We start from the raw sequence: 20416 nt of genomic DNA on the forward strand, positions 1-20416 counted from the left end.
CTGGCCCCTTCACATGCCGGCGGAGCACACATAAGCCCTCCTCGCCCTGTTGTGGTCCCATTCTGCCCTCTTCCAGGTTCGAAAGGACCTGTGTTTTGGCAGTCGTGTGTCAGTTGGACACGCACAAAATGGTCATTGCCTGTACTACATTAAGCTCTCCACCCAATTCCTTCTAATTTATTACTAAATTTATTAAAGAAACCCATCAATGAATATTGTCTGGGTAGCCTACAAACAAAATATAATATTAAAATACAAAATACAGTAATAAAAAATAAAACAAAAACATTTCAGTAGAGAAAGAATAAAACATTTACCACTAAGAATAAAAATAATATGAAATGCGGGTGGCACTGTAGGTTAAACCACAGAGCCTAGGGCTTGCCAATCAGAAGGTCGGCAGTTCAAATCCCCGTGACGGGGTGAGCTCCTGTTGCTCCTGCCAACCCTGCTCCTGCCAACCTAGCAGTTCGAAAGCATGAAGTGCAAGTAGATAAATAGATACCGCTCCAGCGGGAAGGTAAATGGCGTTTCCGTGCGCTGTTCTAGTTTGCCAGAAGTGGCTTAGTCATGCTGGCCACATGACTTGGAAGCTGTACGCCGGCTCCCTTGGCCAGTAAAGCGAGATGAGCGCTGCAACCCCAGAGTCGTCCACGACTGGACCTAATGGTCAGGGGTCCCTTTACCTTTAGGGTTGGTTTAAAACACAAGTTTAAGAGATCTTCATGTGGTGTTAGAAGTCCATAAAGAAGGTGCCAGGCAAACCTCTTTGGAGAAACTATTTCAAAACTTCACTGCATTCGGTGGTGGCATATAGATTAGGGTTCTGAAAGTGGATTTAAAGGTTTGGATAGGTATATATGGGAGGTATAAGTATATATGGGAGGATGTGAACTTTGTCCCAAGCCATCAGGAACTTCTAGATTGAAACCAGCTCTTTAAATTGGGGCCTGAAAACTGACTTGCAGCTGGAAAAGGATTGGCATAATAGGATCAAAACTCTCAGTTAATACCCTTGTTGCTCTATTTTGAACCAGCTGCAATATCAATACTGTATCATTTCATAGGCAGCTCCACATACATCATAAATGTTGAGCTTACCAGAGTGTGAGTAGCTCTGGAAACTGTTGAAATCCGAATGAGCGCATACAGTTATTAAGAACAATAGGACAGAATATTACATAACTGAATTGATCTTTTATCTTGAGGAAAAGTTAGTCCCAGCTTTAAAATCATCGCATAGCTGCTACAAGTCTCTTTAATTTCATTATGGGTGCTGTACATAAGTTTATGTATTCACTGGGTTGTATCTAGCAAAGTCATTGCATAAGTAGAGCAACCTTTGCTTCCACACCAGAGCATATTCCCCCTGCACACCCCAAATTGCTCTGGTGTATTGAGAGGACCCCCTGGAGCAGATTTGAGGTGTATGTGGCTTGTGAGACAAAAAGAAGCAGAAGTCATGCCACTTGCACAGTGACTTTGCTGGGTATAGCGGCACCTTGTAGGCTAATTTTAAGTTAGTTATTTTTTAAAAAAATCATATCTGACTGCAGAATGTTCTCTTAATTATGCAGCCTTCTGCTGCACCATTGTTTATAGAATCATAGAATTGTAGAGTTGGAAGCGACTCCAAGGGTCATCTAGTCTAACCCACTGCAATACAGGAATCTCAACTAAGGCATCCATGGCAGATGGCCATCCAACCTCTGCTTAAAAACCTCCAAGTAAGGAGAGTCCAACACCTCCTGAAAGAGTCCATTCCACTGCCAAACAGCTCTGTCAGAAAGTTATTTCTGATGCAGGGGACCCCAAACTAAGGCCCGGGAGCCGGATGCGGCCCCAATCGCCTTCTAGATCCAGCCCGCGGACGGTCCGGGAATCAACATGTTTTTACATGAGTAGAATGTGTCCTTTTATTTAAAATGCATCTCTGGGTTATTTGTGGGGCCTGCCTGGTGTTTTTACATGAGTAGAATGTGTCCTTTTATTTAAAATGCATCTCTGGGTTATTTGTGGGGCATAGGAATTCGTTCATTTTTTTTTTTCAAAATATAGTCCGCCCCCCCCCCCAAAGGTCTGAGGGACGGTGGACCGGCCCCCTGCTGAAAAAGTTTGCTGACCCCTGTTCTGATGTTTAGTCATAATCTCCTTTCTTTTAACTTGCATCTATTGGTTTGGGTCCTGCCCTCTTGAGCAGGAGAAAACAAGCTTGCAACAGCTTTTGACAGCCCTTAGATATATGAAGATGGCTATTATAGTCTCCTCTTTTCCATGCTAAGCTTACCCAACTCCCCTAAACATTCCTCATAAGGCATGGTTTCCAGACTTTTGATAATCTTGGTCACCCTCCTCTGCATACATTCCAGTTTGTCAGTATCCTTAACTTGTAGTGCCCAGAACTGGACACAGTGGCTCTAGGTGTGATCTGATCAAGGCAGAATAAAGTGTTACTATTACTCTAGGTGTGATCTGATCAAGGCAATAGTGCTCTAGGTGTGATCTGATCAAGGCAGAATAAAGTGTTACTATTACTTTATGTGATCGGTTTGCCTCTGGAGCTGTAGAAATTGCAATTCTATGTAAGAGGGGAGATGGTTTCTAAGGTCTTCGGTTTCCTAGTGGATTGGACTTTGTTCAAGCAGCATATAATATAGTGTGCTTTTGGTGACTCACATGCCAAGTTATGGTCCTTCGTAATTTTCTGCCACGATGTGGTACTGTGGATGGTCTTCCTGCTTGGCAGGGGGTTGGACTGGACTTCTGGTCTCTTCCAACTCTATGATTCTGTGATTCTTTTGAACAATATTGACCCAAGACTAACCAGTCCCTATCTGATTCATTGCCACTCTTGGTATGGCAGTTCAGACTGAACTGAGATTTAATAGTGTCTGCCTGAAACAAGTCAGACCTTCAATAAGATACTACATAAACAGCAGCATTTAAAAATGCTGGGAGAAGAGAAATTTTAGGTTGCCCATTAAACCAAGCAAAACTCTTTTTTCTTTTTTTAAATCTGCAGGGGAGTATTTCAGTCTCTCATTGAGAAACATTTCCCAGCTCCTGACAGGAAGAAGCTTTTTAGCTTGCTGGGAATCGACTTGTCTGCTCAAAGTAATAACAACTCTCCTAGAGACAGTCCTTGCAAGGAGGACAAAATGAAGAAACGCAAAGGTACATAGTTGTAATGCTATTCTAATATAGTTAAGATAGTGGTTAGGGTGTTGGACTAGGGCCTGGGAGACCAAGTTTCAGATCCCCACTTGGCCATGAAGCTCACTGGGTGAACTTGGGCCAGTCACTTTCTAACCTACCTTACATGGTTGTTGTGGGGAATAAATGAGGGGAAGAGCCATGTACGCCACCTTGAATATTGGAATGAAATGAAATGAAATAGGAAAAGCTAGCAAGTAACTATGTTCACAGGTGTGCAAGGAAAACTAATCACCAGTTGTATAGAGCAGTGTTTCCCAACCAGTGTGCCACCAGATGTTTTGGGACTACAACTCCCATCATTCCTGACCACTGGTCTTGCTAGCTAGGGATGATGGGAGTTGTAGTCCCAAAACATCTGGAGGCACACTGGTTGGGAAACACTGGTATAGAGCAGGGAGTCTTGGCACTGGGTCACTGGAGAGCTAATTCAAGCTACACTGATTTTTACCCACACTCAACTGCAAGTTCTGCCTTATTTGAACTTGTGCTGTGAAGCTGTTTCCCACCTTCTTAAACATCCGTAAATACCATATTTTTCGCTCCATATGATGCACTCCCCCCCCCACACACACGAAAGGGAAAATCTCTGTGCGTCCTATGGAGCGAAGGCAAGAGCTGCGCACAGCTGGAAAAGGGCTCTCCGGCCGCCTCCTTGAAGAGTGGGCGGGGAGTAGAGCTCCCTCCTCCCCGTCTGCTGTCAAGGAGGCGCCCCAGAGCCGGTTTCCCACGGCTACCAAGCCTGCCCCTGCCAGAGCCGGTGACGGCAGAGGGATGCTGCTCGTACTTCCCCACCAACCCCATTCGCAAAAACAAGCCTGCTTTCGCGAATGGGGTTGGTGGGGAGCAATCAGCAACATCTCCTCCGCCCCCCCCCGCTGTGATCGGCAGGGGCGAAGGGGAGGCAGGATCAGCCCGAAATCGGGCTGTTCCGCCCCCCCTCCACAATCACGAGGGGGAGGGAGGAAGGGGCATCCCCAAAGCACGGCTTTGGGGCTGTCCCTTCCTTCCCCTTTGCCATGCTGTGGACAGCAACTCTCTCTCTCACCTCTTCCACCTTTCCTTTCTTCTTTCTCCCTCTTTCTTTCACTCTCTCTCACCCCTTCCTTCCTTCCTTCCTTCTCCCTCTCCCTCTCCCTCTCTCTCTCTCTCTCTCTCTCTCTCTCTCACACACACACACACACACTCCTTCTTTCTTACCTTCCTTCCTTCTCTCTCTTCCCTCCCTCCCTCCCTTTCTCTTCCTCCCTTCCTCTTTCACCCCTTCCTTCATTCTCTCTCTCCCCTTCCTTCCTTTCTTCCTTCCTTCTCTCTCTCTCTTCCCTCCCTCCTTCCCCCTCTCTTCCTCTCTCTCTCTTCCCCCCCTTCCCCCCTTCCTTCCTTGTCTCTCTTTCTCTCTCACACCCCTCCCTTCCTTCCCTCCCTCCCTCTTTCTTGAGGCTGTCCTCCAGGTCTGCTTGCTTTACAGCAAGGCAAGAGGAGGGATGGACGGGAGCCCCTTCCACCCCTCCTCCCAGCCTTTTAAAGGAGGAAAACCAGAAAAAAAAAATTTCCTTGTTTTCCGCCTCTAAAAATAAGCTGCGTCCTATGGAGCGAAAAATATGGTAATAAAAATCTACAAAATCTCTACTAACAACCCATAGAGAGAATAGTGGGGGTAAATGCCACTCAGTGATAGCCACCTCCTCATTACCTTTTGTATGAAAAAGGTGAAGAAATAACCAGAGAAGCCAAGAAAGCACGTAAAACTGGCGGGCTAGCTGGGAGCAGTTCTGACGAAAGCTACAGTGAGTCGGACATCTCGGACAATGAAGAGAGTGATAATGAGAGCTCCAGGTTTTTAAGCTCTGGGGAAGATGATGACTTCAACCCGTTTAAGGATGAATCTAGCGAGGATGATGAAGATGGTGAGATAATAATGGATATCATTGTAAATTAGTATTTATTTTCAATTGTTGCTTTGTTGCATGTGCTGCCACTATTTACTGTAGTATTACTTTCTGGAGGCTGAGTATAGGACCATCACAATTTTGTGGGGGATTACACTCCAGGGGTGGCACAAATACACAAAAGCATGTATACTTGAACCACTCGCCATGCAAGCATCCTTACCTTTCTAGAGCCATCTAGCAAGTGGGACTTGATCAGCTCTAGAATACTCTTGTGCAAGCTCTGGAGTGCTCTCGTAAGATCTTACTGGGCTATTCATGTTCCCACAAGATCTTGCAAGAGCCGTGTAAGCAAGGCTTGGAAGCTTCTGCGCTGGGAAAACCTTGCACAAAAGATATTTTAAGCTTTCTGCTTTCCATGCATTTAATTTGTGTGATTTCAGCCGGCCAACCTTTAACCACATAGAGCTGAAATCACACGTGTTAAATGTGCATAAGTTGCAATTGTACTGTTTTTCATGAAGCTGATCCATTCAAGATTTACCTACAAAAGAAATTGCTCTGGTGCATAATTTTCATATTTTTCCAGAAGCCTTTTTTCTTCTTTAATATATTTATTTTTCTTCAGACCCCTGGCTAATTAGGAAAGAACATAAGAAAAATAAAGAAAAGAAAAAAAAGAAAAGCATTGACCCAGATTCCATTCAGAGTGCCTTACTAGCGTCTGGACTTGGATCCAAACGGCCCAGTTCTCTTTCTTCCACAGTAGTTACCTCTTCTACTACAAATACGTCTGGTATGTTGAATGTGCAGCTTCTAAATTGGCTTTTGAAGCCAGAATGCTCCTTCCAGAAAGAGGAAACAACACTTTCACATTTCTAAACACCACCATTCTTTTTTTTAATATATGCTGCAGCTAACAGTAATACAAATACCAGCTATGTAACAAGTCAGGATGCTGTTGAGAGAGCCCAGCAGATGAAAAAGGAATTGCTTGATAAATTGGAAAAACTATCAGAAGATCTTCCTCCTAATACACTGGATGAACTTATAGATGAACTGGGTGGACCTGAGAATGTGGCTGAGGTAGGTGCTGGATCTCAAGTAACTGTGTGGGAAGCAGACCTGTAGTTTGGTGAGCAAACCTAAGAGCAGGAATTGCTACAGAACATCCACATAACCTAACATGTTTAACATTAAAGGCAATTAAATAAAAGATTTGATAAACCAAAACATAATTTTGTAAAATAAGAGCCTAGTGATGTTCATTCCAGTGCCTTTGCATTAATTGGCCTGGATTCAAACTACCTTCCACTAATAACGGGTAGCAAACCTATTTTAGCCTGAGGATTACATTCCCTTCTGGGCAACTGTCTGAGGACTGCCTGCCCACCCGCCCTTTCTTTCACTCTCTCCCTCTCATATCAACAACATGGATGGTGACATGGTCAGAAAGAAGGTATTGCCTTCAGTGATTATAAGTCCAGAGTCTTGGATATCCTGAGCTTTAGGTGATTGTTTCCAAGTGGAAATATCAGACACTAATAGATAAAGAATTGAATGGAAGGCAAAAGTTATTGGGTATAGAAGTAGACTTGGATGTCTTCAGCATATAGGTGTTTTAGAAAGCCAACACTACTGCCCTGACTTCACTGCTCCACCTCTTTTGTCAAATAGGAAAAACCAAACAGTTGCAAAAGCAACCTATTGTTCATAGAGAAGTTTTAAAACACAAGTTATTTGGTGTCCCTTTAAAAATAACTCACTGGCTTCTGACCAGTCACTATTTCACCCCAAACCCACCAACCCCTCAGTTCTTACTTCCATAACCTAAAAGCTTGTTTGGGCAAGTCAGGCTGTGGACAGAAATTGGGCAAGTCAGGCTGCTAGAAATGGGCAGCATGTTTCATCATACAAGCTTTTTCTTGAGTGCATGTGAAATTGATTGGAAGTATTTAATGGGTTCCTAAAAGCACTATTTAGCATGCTAAAACAGGTCATTGTTCCCAAGATGACAGGTCGCAAAGGGAGAGTCGTGAGTAATGATGATGGCAGCATCTCTTACGAGTCCAGGTCTGAGCTAGATGTTCCTGTTGAAATCCTAAACATCACAGAGAAGCAAAGATTCATGGATGGAGATAAGGTAACAGTTTTCATTACTCTACATCAGTTCTCAAGTAAAGATTCATATAAAATAGATGGACAAATGTCAGGGACTTCTTGGCAATATTTCGGTTGGGTCTGCAATAAGAGACAGACAAAATGGTCCCTGTCCTCTTCAGCAGCCTTAGTTTTTGTAGCTGAAGTGAGATAAAACACATGTAGCTTCTATTTCATTAAAGGTGACTTTGAGATCCCTTCTTCATGCAAAGCATATGATCTACAGCGTCTTCCTACCAATTCAAACACATGTTCACATCCTGCCCATAGACATCTTAAAATTTACAAATCCAACCTTTCCATTCTTTCTCTCTTAAAGAATATTGCCATCATTTCTGAAGCAGCCAGCTCTGGTATTTCATTGCAAGCAGATCGACGAGCCAAGAACCAGAGGCGAAGGGTACATATGACTCTGGAGTTGCCGTGGAGTGCAGATAGGGCAATACAGCAGTTTGGTAAGCAGTTTTGTCTTGGCTTTACTTAGAAATGATGCGTGTTTGTCAGGCACATATGTTGAGTTTGTATCATTTGCAGTAAGACAGTTTTAGCAGAGTAGTCCTATTTTTGCAATGCTGCTAAACAGATGTGTGTAGGCTCACAAATTACATAGTGTTCTGATATGCAAACTAGAGTTCAGTCTATGCTAGGTTTTGCACAATGCCAAAAGATAATGAAATCTGACAACACATTGATTGGTACATAATGGTAGGAGTCTTCGAACAGAGTTTTCCAGTTCTGTCTAGTTTGAGTTGTATTTCCATTGCCACAATGATAGACTACTGAACACCATTCAATCTGTGTCTATGGAATAAGTGACTTGCAAAGCAGTTAAGTATTCACTTCTAAAACAGTTTCCTTAAAAAGTAAAGTTTAAATTTATCTGAGCAAAAATGTAGCTTCAAACACAAGCAAGTTGAATCTTCTTCGTTCAAAAAAAAAAAGTTTGTCTTCAAGAGTTAGTCCTCCTACTAGCTCCAAAGATAGGGTGATTCAAATTTGCTTAGGCCTGGTGTTGCCCACTCCACAGAGAGTGGTCTTTCTTTCTTTCTTTCTTTCTTTCTTTCTTTCTTTCTTTCTTTCTTTCTTTCTTTCTTTCTTTCTTTCTTTCTTTCTTTCTTTCTTTCTCCAGAGTCAATACTATGTCCAGACTGCTTTTGGCAATGAACATGGGGGTTTGGCCAAGTTCTGGTGTTTGTGGATTGTGTTCCCTTCTTGGTGTGTGGGGGTCTTATCCCTCCAGTGTACATTTCCTAGGCCTGTTGTGCTTCATATGAACTGACTATGGGGTGCGGCACTCATCTTGCTTCAGGCCGAGGGAGCGGACATTTGTCCACAGACAGCTTTCCAGGTCATGTGGCCGGCATGACTAAACTGCTTCTGGCGCTACGGGACACCGCGACAGAAGCCAGAGCACATGGAAACACTGTTTACCTTCCCGTCACAGCGGTACCTATTTATCTCCTTGCACTGGCAGGCTTTCGAGCTGCTATGTTGGCAGGAGGTGGAACAGAGCAACGGGGCACCCTGTAGTGCAGATTCAAACTGCTGAGGCCAAATGGCTCAGTGGCTTAGATCACAGCGGCACCCATGTCTGTGGTTGTATACTGAATGGAGTATATGATAGCAGTTAGCAAGTTATTTGCTATTACTGATTTTCACAGAGGAAGCTATTTTTTTCTTTTTTCTTTTTCTTTTGTTGGCAGGCCTGTGTGGCTGTTTAATTTTAAATTTTTTGATCAGCTGCTCAATTTATTATATGTATTGTTGTTTTCATAGTGTTTTATATTCTCTTGTTATACCGCACCCTGGTATTTTATGATGTGGCAGTATAGAAATGTTTTTATAATCATAAAATAAACCTCTTAGAATTCCCTGGAAAACAGTTTGAGATGGTTAATTGAATCATTTGTTTATTTATTTTATTGATGTGAAGAACATGGCCTCCAAATATACCTCTGTTTTCCTATCCAATATTTTTGAGAATGGGTGGTTGATGCTGGGTGACTTGAGTGAACAAAACCTCTTTTTCTTACTATCCAGGCCGAACTCACAGGTCCAATCAAGTGACCGCACCAGAATATGTCTTCCTAATATCTGAACTGGCTGGAGAACAAAGATTTGCATCAATCGTTGCCAAACGCCTGGAGAGCTTGGTAAGCAGATTGTTGGGTGTAGCTTTGACTAGGAAATTCACTGCAAGTGAGCAGATTTTGATTAAAGACTCAGAAACTTGAAAACACATTTCTCAATTATACCAGGTTCCATTAAAGTTGAAAACAAAGCAGATAACATCTAAGATTCTGTGGTCTAGAGAGTGGCTCTCGTATCTCAAATTGTGTGGGGTAGGGGTTCATAGAGGGATTTAAGCCGTTCCCAATTACTGTTAATATGTAGGAGACTCAATACAAATCATTGGGTAAATGCAGGATGGGGAATCTGGCCCACCAGATGTTGCTGGACTATAACTCGCATCATCTCTAATTGCTGACTTTGCTGGGAGAAGCTGGTGGGAGATAGAGTTTAGCATCTTCTACAGGGCAACAGGTTTCCCTTCCCCAGTACATAGATTGTACTTTACTCTGCAGAATGAACGGGATCTGTCATGTGAATTTAGGAGAATATATATACAGTCATACCTCATGTTGCGTCTGCTTCAGGTTACGTGTTTTCGTGTTGCATCCTGCAGCAACTCGAAAGTACCAGAACGGGTTACTTCCTGGTTTCACCGCTTGCGCATGTGCAGAAGCGCTAAATCGCTGTGCGCAAATGCGGCGCTTCAGCTTGCACCAGTTCCGTGTTACAGACGGGCCTCCGGAACGGATCCCATCTGTAACACGAGGTTCCACTGCATTATAAAAACAACTTGGTCTCAAAATTATTGTCTCTTGATAGGGAGCTCTCACTCATGGCGACCGAAGAGCAACAGAAACAAGAGACCTCAGTAGGTTCAACTTTGACAACAAGGTAAGTGAGACACCTTTTGAATAAAGCAAGCCCTATCTTGCCTTGACACTTAAAAAACAGTAGGCTGTTTTTTCTGGGTTTTTTTTTTAATCTTTGCATCATTATCCTTTTCCCTTTTGGGGTTATAGACTGGAACTTCCCCAGCTGCTCTGGGCAGCTTACAGTACACATAAAAACATAGTAAAACATCAAACATTAAAAACTGCCTGTATAAATTGGCCAGATTTTGGATGTGAAAGGCAAGTGTCCTAACTTTCTAGGGAACAAGCATAATACTTTTAAAAGAAGGATGTTTGTATTTTATGGTGGCTACAATAGTTTCCCCCCAACTCTCATTAACAGTATGGCCGAAATGCATTGGAAATAGTGATGAAGTCCATTGTGAACTTAGACTCTCCGTTGGTGTCTCCACCTGCTGATTATCCAGGAGAATTCTTTAAAGGTATATGAATTTTTTGAAAAAATACTGAGGTGATAATCATGTTTATCAGTGAAGGGAAACAATTTCATAGAATTAATTAAAATTATGTACGCTAATCATTTGGTGGGATTATATGTACCTTTTCCTAACAACTAAATTCAACAGTTTCTTTTGCATGATCTGTTTTCAGAACTTGGATCTGAGAGCACAAATGTTTTTGGGTCAATTATTGCATTCCAGATACAGAATTGTTGGGCCTTTGGGTAGTAGATAGCAGCATCTGTTTGTACTACCATATGACCTCTCTTGCACATTTAATCAGTTGTGTTAGTTTTTAGGGGAGGGAAACTATCAAAGGTTTGGTTACATTTCACAAATGCTGATGGTACTTAAATTACCTTAGTAAACAGCAAGAATGGAACCCATGACAGCTTCCCTTTGTTCTTCCTAGATGTCCGTCAGGGTTTAATAGGTGTGGGCCTAATAAATGTAGAAGACCGGTCTGGGATTCTAACGCTTGACAAAGGTACATGCTCCTTTTGAATGTCTATGTAACTGATTATTATTATTTTTAATTCTGTAATGGCCTTGTAAGTCAACAGCAAAATTTGAAAGGGTTGTTTTCAGTGTTAGTCATACTCTATGAGTGGACCCATTGAAACTCTATGAGTAGACTCATTGAAATTAATACATGACTAACTTTGGTCCATTAATTTCAGTGGATCTACTCTAAGCAGAACTTGGCTGGATACAGGCTGAAGTCTTCAAGTGTGAATATACAAAACAAAGCTATGGTTTCAGATAATACAGTGATCTTAAATTGGTAGTGTGCTTTTGAAGTCCTTTATGGCTCTAAAGACAGAAGCCAGCCTGTCTCTTCCCTTCTGCCTCACTGACCTAATATAGAAGGGTGCTTGGGAGAGGGAGAACAACTTAATGCAGCTTTTATGGCTAGATTTGAGGTTGGTGGGGTGGGAAGAAACTGCTTAGGCAGGGTTCAGGAAGAGTGTGTACCTCACACAGTTGCCTATATCCCTGCTCATAAAATAATCTAGAATGCCTAGTATAACTAAGAAAAACTACAGAGTGCAAATAGCTTACTGAGCTAGAAAGGTGGGCAGCTGCATCTACATAATGCAGTTGGTAACCTTGTGATGAGCCATGAGACAGTGGAGTAGGTGCCAGACAGATCTACCTCTTCAGAGAATTGGAGAATACCCATAAATGTATTCTGTATGTCTCTGAACTTTAAGGGAGATTATTTGTCTCATGATTTGTCTTATAGTTAACCAATCCATTTATGTAGGATCTTGGTTGCATTCATTGTGGACGGATGACTTGCATATACTGTATAGAGAGGGTGGGGCTGTGTGTACTGTGTGCTTCAAAAAATAAATTATTTTCCAAGACAACAAACTTCATCAACTAGTTTTAATTATACAAATCGAGGAGATCTGCTTAATTCCATCATTTCTCCTGCTGTGCACAATTCTGGTTTTACTAGCAGAGGTGCTTGTAGATAGAGTTGTAGATATGGTGAATGCTGCCATGCTACTGCAGCTACGGGAAATGTTGAAATCAGGAGCTGAATTTGGTACCCAATACAACACTGCAGGTGTTTTGTGCTTCTGTGGGATTGTGGCATGACTCTGCAAAGAATTGGCCAGTGGACACTCCTCCTTGTTCTTGTGGCCCTCCAGGTGTTGCCATACTATGGCTCCCATCATCTTTGACTGTTGATCATTCTGGCTATTGCTGATGGAAGCTGGGAGTCCCCAAAACATCCATAAGGCCATAGGTTCCTCCCTTCTGTTTAGACTGCCAGGATAGTGCTTTTCCACTGATAAAACAAAGATGAAAAAAATGCTGTGCCCCCCCCCCAAATAAATAAATTCTGGCTTAAAGTGCTTCATCTCCTCTTGTTCTAGATTACAACAATATAGGGAAATTTCTGAACCGGATTCTGGGTATGGAAGTGCATCAGCAGAATGCTTTATTCCAGTATTTCTCGGACACGTTAAATGCAGTAATACAGAACGCTAAAAAGAATGGAAGATATGACATGGGCATTTTAGGTAAGAGCATGAGTTCGTTTGCACAACCTGCTATGCCAGGCTTTTTTCAGAGCCCACGTTCTTCCAGTGCCAGTAATAGAGGCAGATGGAAACCAGCCACCACCTCTTTCAGCCTCTCCAAGAATGAGATGGTCCCTTGAACAGATAGGAAGTGCTGCATGGTTTTAGTAGCAGCAAGAGCCAAACAACTGAAGTTCTTCAGACCTACTTCCTTGATTAGTCCCCTGTTTGAGCTTTCTTTCTTTCTGCCATTCCTGCATCGCATGCATAGCCACTGTTTCTTGTGCTGTTTCTGTAATGCTTACTGAGGATTGCAGTTCCCCCCCCCCCAGATGCCTAGCCTCCATCTCATGTCTCTACGTCACTGCTCATGTATTTCATATGATGGCAAAGTAGGCAGGCTTGAGTAATGCTGCTTTTATGTGCCCTGCTACCTTATTTTCTTCAGAAATGCCTCAGAGAGGAGGTTGTTCAAAGGCTGGTGGTTCCTCCACACAGGAATCATTGGAGACTTTTGTTCTTCTCTATGTACTGTACTCATATGTACCTTATGACTATCTTTCTTGAAGATCTGGGTTCAGGAGATGAGAAAGTGAGGAAGGCAGATGCAAAAAAATTTCTCACACCAGGATATTCTACCTCAGGACATGTTGAATTGTATACTGTAAGTTTCTTGGCTAATTGTTCACCTTTGCATGAGCCACTGACATTTTTTGTTGACTCTTAAATGGTAAAACTTCTTGCTAAGTACGCTTTGACTTTTAATGTATTTTCTAGATAAGCGTGGAGAGAGGGATGTCTTGGGAAGAAGCAACAAAGATTTGGGCTGAACAAACTGGACCAGAAGATGGATTTTATTTATCACTTCAGGTGAGATTGTTCTCTGCAAACTTCAAGCATGTTAACTTCATTGGACATTAATATATCTTATGTGTTGTTATAGTAGTAGTAGTACCGGTAGTAGTAGTAATAATAATAATAATAATAGGAATAAGAATAATAATGGTAAAACAGGAGCGGAAGGATGTTGTGGTCTAAACCACTGAGCCTCTTGGGCTTGCTAGTCAGAAGGTCGGCGGTCATACCTGCCAAGTTCTCCCTTTTTTAAAAGGAAATTCCCTTATGCTGAATAGGCTTCCTCACAAGAAAAGGGAAAACTTGGCAGCTATGTCGGCGGTTCAAATCCCCACATCTGGGTGAGCTCCTGTTGCTCTGTCCCAGCTCCTGCCAGCTTAGCAGTTTGAAAGCACACTAGTGCAAGTAGATAAATAGGTACTGCTGCAACGGGAAGGTAAACACCATTTCTGTGTGCTCTGGCTTCCATCACGGTGTCCCATTGCGCCAGAAGTGGTTTAGTCCTGCTGGCCACATGACCCAGAAAGCTGTCTGGACAAACGCCAGGCCTGAAAGCGAGATGAGTGCCGCAACCTCATATTCACCTTTGACTGGACTTAACCGTCCAGGGGTCCTTTACCTTTTATCTTCTTACAAACCTAATAATTTCTTAACGTAATAAAGAAATAATACTTGACATTTATGCCATGTATCTTTAAGCGTTTGAAGCACTGTGTAGTCAGTATTTCAGGTGGGAGCCTGAAATTGAGAGTATGGTGGCAAAAGGTGGATTATCCTGGAATAGCAGCCCCCTCAGACCAGATCTGGGAGCAGAGCTGATGTTTGGGTCAGAAGGACAGAACTACTCTTGCATGTGCTGTAAATCTGCCTCCTTGAGATTTTTGTTGCCTCCTTAACTTCATCCAACAGTTTCTTTTTTTTTCCTGGGGAGTATAGTGTGATTTATTGACTGGTACCACAACATGTGTGTAAACAAGCCTTCAACTCTGCTTCTGTATAAAACCAATTCTGTTTTGCAGTTTGACTTCCCCCTTTCTGCGGTTCCTTAAATTTATTTTTAATATTTTCTGCATATCCAAATCAACCAAATTTGCTCATTTTTTCATCTTCTTTAAATATATACTCTTATGAAACTGCAGGTTATTACAATACTCCTGCCTATGTTTTTATCTGTTTACAATTTATCTATAAATATTCAATAAACCATTTCCATTTTTTTAAATAAGAAGTTTGTTATCTTGGTTTCATATTGTTCTGGTAAGTTTTGCTTCATCCAACAGATGCTAACCCTGGTCTGTCTTTAAATAAATGTTAAATCCTGACGGTATCTTAAGTAACACATACATACTGCATTTTCACAGTATTTCTCTCTCTCTCCCCCCCCCCCTTTCTTCCAGATACGAAACAATAAGAAAACTGCCATCCTGGTGAAAGAAGTGAATCCCAAAAAGAAGCTTTTCCTAGTATATAGACCAAATACCGGAAAACAATTGAAATTGGAGACGTATGGAGAAATAAAGAAAAAATATAAAAAGGTTACTTGCTTTTTAAAAACAAATTTAACTATAACGTGGAAAACATTCACATTTGTATTAAACTTATAATCCTGCGGGAGAGAAAAACAAAGTATGCAATGAATATAATACATTAATACCCTTATATGCATTAATTACATTAAAAATACACAGACCCTAGATGTGTTGTTGTTGTTTAGTCATTTAGTCGTGTCCGACTCTTCGTGACCCCATGGACCATAGCACGCCAGGCACTCCTGTCTTGCACTGCCTCCCGCAGTTTGGTCAAACTCATGTTCGTAGCTTCGAGAACACTGTCCAACCATCTCGTCATAATTTGTGCACATACCCCATCCCTGCTGCTTGCCTCTTTTCACCTGGGCTGCCCTCCTTCACACACTGGCTAACTGCCCTTCTTATTTACTTCCTAAACAAGTAAAGCATGCCTAGGATTGCAGCCATAGTCAAATGAGATGACCTTGTGGAAATACTCAGGTGCTGAATAATTGGTATTACAACTAAATTAGGCAAACCATAGATCACACCTTCAGACAACTGTTGAACTATGGTATTCTATCAGTAAGGACTGAGGGCTGCATGGGCAGGGAGAGCATGTGAGCCTGTGGTGCCCTGGGGTTCTTCTCATCCATGTAACATGAGAGCATGCTTTGGCCTTGCATCTTTGAAATCAAGAAGCCAAATCTGGCTGTAATAAATCTGTAAAATCTAATTTATTTCATTTTCAGGTTCCTTCTGACGATGCTGTGGCCCACTGGCTAGAGCAGTACACATCATCAGCAGACACTTGCACCCATGCTTACTGGTGAGTTCTTGAAATGCTGTGGTACAAAATGCCTTGTGGGGTGTGCTGGGCTTTTCAAAAATTGCTCTGAGAAAAGAAACTTCGCATGGGAAGTGAAAGCTTCACCAAAGCGTTGCATTGGCAGCTTTTCCACAAGAAATATCGAGCCTGAGATTTGTGCTAGTTCTAACTAGGCTTGAGGAACCTCCTTTGTTCAGAACTAACTTTATCCTCTGTTCTTGTCTGACTTGCGTGCTCGAGCAGCTCATCCTAGTCTATTGTGAGGCAACAATTTGTTATGCAAAATCAAAGTGTTATTCAGAAAATATTGTGGGACATCAATATCCTTATGTGTTGCTTTTCATTAAAAATTGTGTATGTGTTAAACAAAGATCTATCTTTAAGTATTTCTCCTTCCCTTCCTCTTTCAGGAGAGGCAATTGCAAAAAAGCAAGCCTGGGCCTGGTTTGTGAAGTTGGCCTGCGCTGTCGGACGTACTATGTCCTGTGTGGTTCAGTCCTAAGCGTCTGGACAAAGGTAGAAGGAGTTCTAGCCTCAGTAAGCGGTACAAATGTCAAAATGCAGATCGTTCGGCTACGGACGGAGGATGGACAGAGGATTGTAGGCAAGTGTGATAATTTGTCATTACCTTTTGGTCCATGTGGCAGTCTAACTCCTGAAGTCTCTCTAACCTTAAAAAGTGTACTAGTTTTGTGTATTGTTGGTTTCTTGGAACAGAAGGCTCATTTTGCATTTTATTTTATTTTCCCTCCAAGGATACATTATTGAATCTGTAGCATATATTTCTTTAGTGTCTTACATTGAGGAGCAAAGGGCCTGCATTTCATAGCCCAAGCAAAAGCAGGCCTAAAAAGACTGATGAGAGCATTTTCAGGACATTGCCAGAGAGAACAGCTGGCCGTGAATTACAAGAAAACCAAAGTCATGGTTTTCTCAAGAAACTACAGGGCCCATAGATGGCGCATGGACAACCAGCTAATTGAACAGGTCAAAGTTTTCAAATATCTTGGCCTTATTTTCCAGTCTACAGGGTCATGGGGAGCACACCAGAAATGTGCAAAAGAAAAAGCATCCAAAAACGCCAAAATTCTGACATGCTTTTTCTACACAAAAGGTGGTAAACATATACCATCAGTCCTGGAAGTGTTCCAAGCGAAACCACTAGCACAGTTGTTATAAAGGGCTCAGATTGGACAAGCACTCACCTTGGATCTACGGAAGCTGTCCAATCAAAGTTCTTAAGGCAAATTTTCTCTGTACCACCGAGTCCCAAATGCATCATTGCGTCTAGAGGCTAATCTTACCTTGGTAGAATTACGGATCTGGCGTAGGGCTAACTATTGGCTTTGCCTAAACTCAGATCCCCCTGGTCTAATATCCCTAGTGCTACAAGATTGTCACAAGAGCACCTGGACTAAAATTGTCTATCAAAAACTTCACTCTTGTGGTTTATCACCACAACAGCTACTCACTTTGGGTTCTAGTAAAGCAAACAGTCTAATTTGTCAGTGCCTAAATGATATCGAGCGTCAGAAAAACTTGGCCACAATAAGGAAATTTTGCCCATTGTATTGACTATTTTCCACCGTCCCATTTTGACTCTCTGGCACCCTAGCTGCATAACCTAGCAATTCTAAAATGTAGACGCGCTTTTACTCTCGCTTCCACATGAAAACCACTTATGTCCCTGTGGAGATGGCAGTACTGAATTGGTGGCGCATACCCTTCTGGCTTGCACTCTTTATAAAGACTTGAGGAATGAGGTTATCACCCCTCTTTTATTGTCCATTTCGGGTCGCCTAACCACTGCCGCAACAGTGTCCCTTCTCTTGGCAGATAAAGATGAACAGATGACAGCAAAGGTTGCAAGATTTTTAGCTGGGGCAATTAGAATAAGATCCACTATTTGACTATTGATTCAAAACCCTAAAATGTATTTTATATAACTGACTTTTTATTTTTATTCTTTGTACTGTATATCGTATTGTTTTATTGCTATGGCCAATGGCTGATGCAAATAAACATTCATTCATTCTTCTTTTCATTCATACCGGTAGTTGAAAAGCTAGAGGGATGGGATGGTTGTACTGGGCTCACCACGAGCCCTTGATCATGCTTAAAGTAACCTTTTCTGATCAGGCCTCTGTCCCCTAAATGAGGCAAAAAGGGAGGTGTGGTCAGACAGCATTTCTTGTGGCCAGATTCTACTTAAAGAAGGATAATATCCCAGATGCATGGAGAACTTACCTTTTCCTTAATATCTATTATGGTAGCAGCTAGTATCCCTGTGTGTGCACAGTATATGGGATTGGACATCAATAGCCACCATAAATCCACAAAGCTGGTGATTGTCCTCAGAGTAAAAGATTTTAGGTGGCCAGTTAATTGAGGACCACTCACTGCCTTGGAGTCAAGAAGGATACTGTAGGTTGCTTACAAGCAGCATGGATGTCTGTGAAATAAGACCCAATCTTTTCTGTTGCAGGCTTGATCATTCCCGCAAATTGTGTGTCTCCCCTCGTAAACCTACTTTCGACATCAGACCAGTCACAACAGCTTGCAGTGCAACAGCAACAAATATGGCAACAGCATCACCCACAGAGCATTACCAACTTCAACAATGCATAAGAAAAGAGAGTCTTTGGTATTTGGCTGTACAAGCGGATCATTGCATTTTTTTAAAATATCAGGGACAGATTCCAAAGAAATAACTTTCAGTTCCATCATGCTCTCTTAGAACTGTGCAGAAGTGGAGAGACACCTGAAGGGTGGTCAAACTGAAAGCCAAACATTGTTTCACAGTGGTCCATGTGTCCTTTTTTTTTACCCCCCCCCCCAATGCTCTTTATAGAGCTGCTTCTTTTTACAAAAAATATTTGTCCTACTTAAGCTACAAACCATGACTTTGTTTGTGAAGAGGCTTGAAAATTCCCAACCAACCTATCCATTCACCTTGTCATAACAGTGCTCAGGGTTTAATGCAGTCCATCGGTGCCATTGCTGCGGGAGAGGTCCTCAGATGCATGTATTGTGAGTTCATATTATAGAGATGATATATATATATTAATGGTGGCAACACAGGTCTCAATAAAAAAGTACATTTATTTAAAAAGCATGAAAATTTAAAAGTTTGCAAACCACACATTCAAGTTTGTTCCCCCTTTTTGTTTGGGCTGTGCATGTCTTTGGATTAGGCACGAGCAGGATCTCCTTCACAAAAAGTCAACACGGAAAAGGAAGAGAGAGACAATCTCAGTACAGCATTGAGGATTGCATTTTAAGAAAAAGGCCCAGTGATTGCATTTTCTGGCTTTCTTCTAGAGGTTATATATTTGAATCTGCAACATGTTTGTGCGTGTGTGATGGAAACATCTTAAATTTTTAAAGTTCCTTTTTTAAATGTGTTAATGGTGTTCCTAATTGTGTGCTGCAAGAATGGCTTTAAAAAAGCCTGATTTATTTTCTTTTTTCTTTCCTTCTCAAATGTTTCCTTTATCCAGTGAGGTTTTTAGGAAACACAAGTGCAAATTTACTTCCATTTCACATTACAGCCCTTTTAAAAAAGTTTTTGTTTTTTGTTACTCAATACTTGAGCTGTAAATTTGACATGGGGGGGAGGGGGGCAGCAGCACGTGAGGGTGCCGATGTGTATGCTGGGTTGATTTCCCCCCCCCTCCCGTTGCCCCGTAACTTGAATACTTTTGTTTATGTTGTAAGACATTGTAGAGTTTATCCTGGAGCTGTTTAAAATTGTAAATGTACAAAATGTGAATAGTCACTTATCTAAAAATATGGGTAAGTTTTGTTTTGCCTATAATAGTAGATGTTTATAAAGAAAGTGAAGGACAATGTTTGTCATTTTTCTTCTTGCTTGCACAGGTTGCACTATTGAAAATTTGAGATTGTATAAACCTGTCCACAGAACTGCAAGATACCAAAATCTTGTAGGTGTCAAATAAATAAAAAAGCTATTGTTCTAACAAGCAATGAGTCCTGTGTTTTTCATCAGTCTGTCACAATTCTCAGAACATTTTAATGATTCAGTCAAGTTCACACCAGAAGGGAGCAGGTGGCGCTGTGGTCTAAACCAGTGAGCCTCTTGGGTTTGCCGATGGACTGTCTCTATCGAAGGTTCAAATAGCGTGACAGGGTGAGCTCCTGTTGCTCTGTCCCAGTTCATGCCAACCTAGCAGTTCAAAAGCATACCACCGCGAGTATATAAACAGGTACTGTGGCAGTGGGAAGGCTTCCGTGCACTCTGGCTTCTGTCAAGGTGTTCCTTTGTGCTAGAAGCAAAGGGGGAGGTGACCAGCTGTCACTGACCACAGTACTTGCCTCTTTTCCATTAAGCTGCATCAGGTGTGGTTGAATCAACCATTCTCAGCACAGCTGAAGTAAAAAAGGTGGTAAAGGACCCCTGGACAGTTAAGTCCAGTCAAAGGCGACAGGTTGCAGTGCTCATCTCACTTTCAGGCCGAGCGAGCCGGTGTTTGTCAGCAGAC

General features: G+C 42.0%; 1 protein-coding gene across 1 annotated transcript in view; it reads left to right on the top strand.

The window, feature by feature from the left end:
• SBNO1 (strawberry notch homolog 1) overlaps positions 1-19897 on the top strand; it is a 39266-nt gene extending 19369 nt beyond the window's left edge. Inside the window, exons 16-32 of the mRNA XM_035098173.3 lie at positions 3023-3174; positions 4923-5120; positions 5731-5898; positions 6019-6188; positions 7114-7245; positions 7582-7717; positions 9303-9415; positions 10155-10226; positions 10569-10668; positions 11099-11173; positions 12576-12722; positions 13292-13386; positions 13500-13592; positions 14975-15112; positions 15838-15914; positions 16325-16518; positions 18400-19897. Of these exons, the coding sequence (XP_034954064.1) occupies positions 3023-3174; positions 4923-5120; positions 5731-5898; positions 6019-6188; positions 7114-7245; positions 7582-7717; positions 9303-9415; positions 10155-10226; positions 10569-10668; positions 11099-11173; positions 12576-12722; positions 13292-13386; positions 13500-13592; positions 14975-15112; positions 15838-15914; positions 16325-16518; positions 18400-18542 (2203 nt within the window). The 3' untranslated portion in view covers positions 18543-19897. The remainder of the gene's footprint in view (positions 1-3022; positions 3175-4922; positions 5121-5730; positions 5899-6018; positions 6189-7113; positions 7246-7581; positions 7718-9302; positions 9416-10154; positions 10227-10568; positions 10669-11098; positions 11174-12575; positions 12723-13291; positions 13387-13499; positions 13593-14974; positions 15113-15837; positions 15915-16324; positions 16519-18399) is intronic.
• Positions 19898-20416: the final 519 nt, after the last annotated feature.

Source organism: Zootoca vivipara, chromosome 16 (assembly GCF_965207765.1).
Source record: "Zootoca vivipara chromosome 16, rZooViv2.hap1.1, whole genome shotgun sequence".
NCBI lineage: Eukaryota > Metazoa > Chordata > Lepidosauria > Squamata > Lacertidae > Zootoca > Zootoca vivipara.